This window comes from Lissotriton vulgaris, unplaced genomic scaffold, assembly GCF_964263255.1.
Source record: "Lissotriton vulgaris unplaced genomic scaffold, aLisVul1.2 SCAFFOLD_6579, whole genome shotgun sequence".
Lineage (NCBI taxonomy): Eukaryota > Metazoa > Chordata > Amphibia > Caudata > Salamandridae > Lissotriton > Lissotriton vulgaris.
Genome location: NW_028249623.1, coordinates 7,455 through 10,146, shown reverse-complemented (window position 1 = coordinate 10,146; position 2,692 = coordinate 7,455). Strand labels below are relative to the sequence as shown.

The 2,692-nt window shown below is 41.3% G+C and overlaps 1 protein-coding gene across 1 annotated transcript; it reads left to right on the top strand.

Moving 5' to 3' along the window:
- The first annotated feature begins 1,021 nt into the window (after positions 1–1,021).
- On the top strand, positions 1,022–1,999 carry LOC147663521 (olfactory receptor 2D3-like). The gene has a single exon (XM_086950390.1). The coding sequence runs from the start codon at positions 1,022–1,024 to the stop codon at positions 1,997–1,999; it is 978 nt and encodes a 325-aa protein (XP_086806516.1).
- Positions 2,000–2,692: the final 693 nt, after the last annotated feature.

Here is a 2,692-nt window from a genome sequence, read left to right as displayed (position 1 = left end):
TGTGCATATCCTAGTGCATGACAATTGCAAGACAATATTTATTCTAAGGTGCAGATTTCTTAGTTTTTGGTGCAATGCAGCTCAGAAAACAAAGGGCCCGATTTGAATGTCAGGCGGAGAGTCATCCAACTGTCTGTGGAGGCTCCCCTCCTGACATCCAGGGTTTCCCACCAGCAACAGTATTATGATGACAGAGCCTGTCAGGAGATGAGCCAAAATGTAATCCCTTCAATGACGGTGGAGCCAGCCTCAGTTATGCCATCAGGATTACGATGTTGGTTTCCTACAGCCTTTCCATGTTGGCCCTTCTGACATAGAAAAGCTGTCGTAAAGTGACTTTGGGACCCCCTAGCAGGGACCCATCACCCTTTCCCTCTGCTATGGTGCCTGACACATGGCGCAGGGATGTTTACAAACATCCATTTTTCAGTGAAAGCTTATGCTGCAGGCCTTTTCTGCCCCCGCTCGAGCTTCCATTGAAAAATTGTTGTTTGCGACTGCCTCATGAGCCGTCGCATCCAAATCCTGCGATCGGAGCCTCCATCCTGAAGTTCGGCAGATCCAAACCGCAACGGTGTCGTCTGCCTGACATTGAAATGTGGTCCAAAGTTATTGGTCTGTTTTGCGTCAATAGGAATATCAAAAACTGCACCATACCGAAAAAGATATGAAGCTGTTTTTCTCACCCTCAGTGCTAGTGCTATTTTGACTGTCATGCACCAAAATATGAGGAAAATGTGAGTTTTAGCCAAAGTCTGAGGTTTGTGAGAGCCGCCTCCCTTCTTATGACCACGGTCCACATGTTGGATGATGTAACCTGTGTGAACAAGACTGGATAGGACGTACAAGGACATTGGAATGATTCATGTTTTAATGATGAAAGGTGCTGAGTGCAAGTTGAAGGGTGTGCGGTGTCAATGTTAACAAAAGGTGTCTCCACTATATGCATTCTATCTGATCAAATATTACCTTTATGCACAATGTATGTATTATGGGTTTGTCTTCTTTTTCTACAGCTGATATGAAAGTGGAGTCATTGAAATTTAAAAATGGAAGCTTGAATACAGAATTCCTACTCACTGGCCTCTCTCAGGACCCGACTGTAAAGATTATTCTCTTTGTGTTATTTTTTATGATATACATCTTGACTCTCATTGGAAATATAAGCATTATCACAGCCTGCATCAGTGACCTTCGGCTTCACACTCCTATGTACTTTTTCCTGGGAAACCTTTCCTTGGTGGACATTTGTTATGCTTCTGTAATTGTTCCTAACATGTTAGCCCAACTTCATGTTAGAAGTAGGATCAGCTTCACTGGCTGTGCCGCTCAGATGTTCACTTCATTGGTCTTCGGGATTACAGAATGTGTGCTCCTTGCAATCATGGCATATGATCGTTATGTAGCCATCACATTTCCCCTGCAATATACAGTCATCATGCGCTTATCTATTTGTTGGACATTAGTATCCTGCTGCTGTTTATGTGGCGGTGTGGTAGCATTCTCAGGCACATTTCTTACACTACGGTTGCCACTATGCTGGTCTGAAATTAATCATTTTTTTTGTGATCTCCCTGCTCTTCTGAAGATGGCATGTGTAGACACCTATGTCACAGAGATGATAATCTTCTCTTTTGGAATCTTTATACTTTTGATACCAAGCCTCTTCACTGCAATCTCCTACATCCGAATCATTATCACAGTTGTAACAATCCACTCCTCTGAAGCCAGATTAAAAGTCTTCTCCACATGTACCCCTCATCTGATAGTTGTCACCATATTCTACAGCACCACAATCTACATGTACATGAAACCAGTGTCTAAAAGCTCTGGAGATTCGGATAAAATGATCTCTGTATTTTATACTGTGACCCCACCAATGCTCAACCCCATTATCTACAGTCTACGAAATAAGGATGTGAAGATGGCTCTGAAGAATGTTTTCTTAAGGGCACATTTGGAATTCACATCTTACTTTTGTTCAGCAGCCATTCAGTAGATGCGTATTTGAAAATAAGTAGTAGGAATGTGAAATAAAACCCTTTAGATGAATTATTTAGTCAAATATTGAATGCAAGCCAAGGTTACATTATAAGTTGGTCACATATAAATCACTGATTACTATAGAGAGTACAGGGTCAAGGAAACAAAGGTGGAACATACATCCAAATTACAATCCTCTCGTATCATTATTGCCTGTACATCATTGATTAATGTAGGTTGTAATTGAACATAATATCAGGGCTGGAGAACCTGGATCTATAAGGAATGTTAATTATTGAAAGTTAAATGTGATTGATAACGAAAAATGAAGGTCTTTCAGCACATCATTAAGAAGGATAACTTGTTGTATGACATGGATACAAAGCTGATAGGGCCACATGTGAGTAGACTACTATTAACAATAATGCAGCCATGCAATCAATGTATGCCCAGTTCTATTTACAACCCATCCCCTGAAAGGCAGAACTGAGAACAACAACATACATAGCAACACACAGCATGTTCTATCCATGGACGTTGCATGCTGAACCTGCAACACCACACAAAAAGGCAAGATTGGAAGCTGTCTATGTATGCAGGGCTTACTGAACAGAGCAGCTGGTACTACTTGGAATCTTGGGTGGCAATCCCTTTAGAGTTAAGTGTAAACTGAAACATTGCTATACTGACAGCACAGTGTATTCATTCA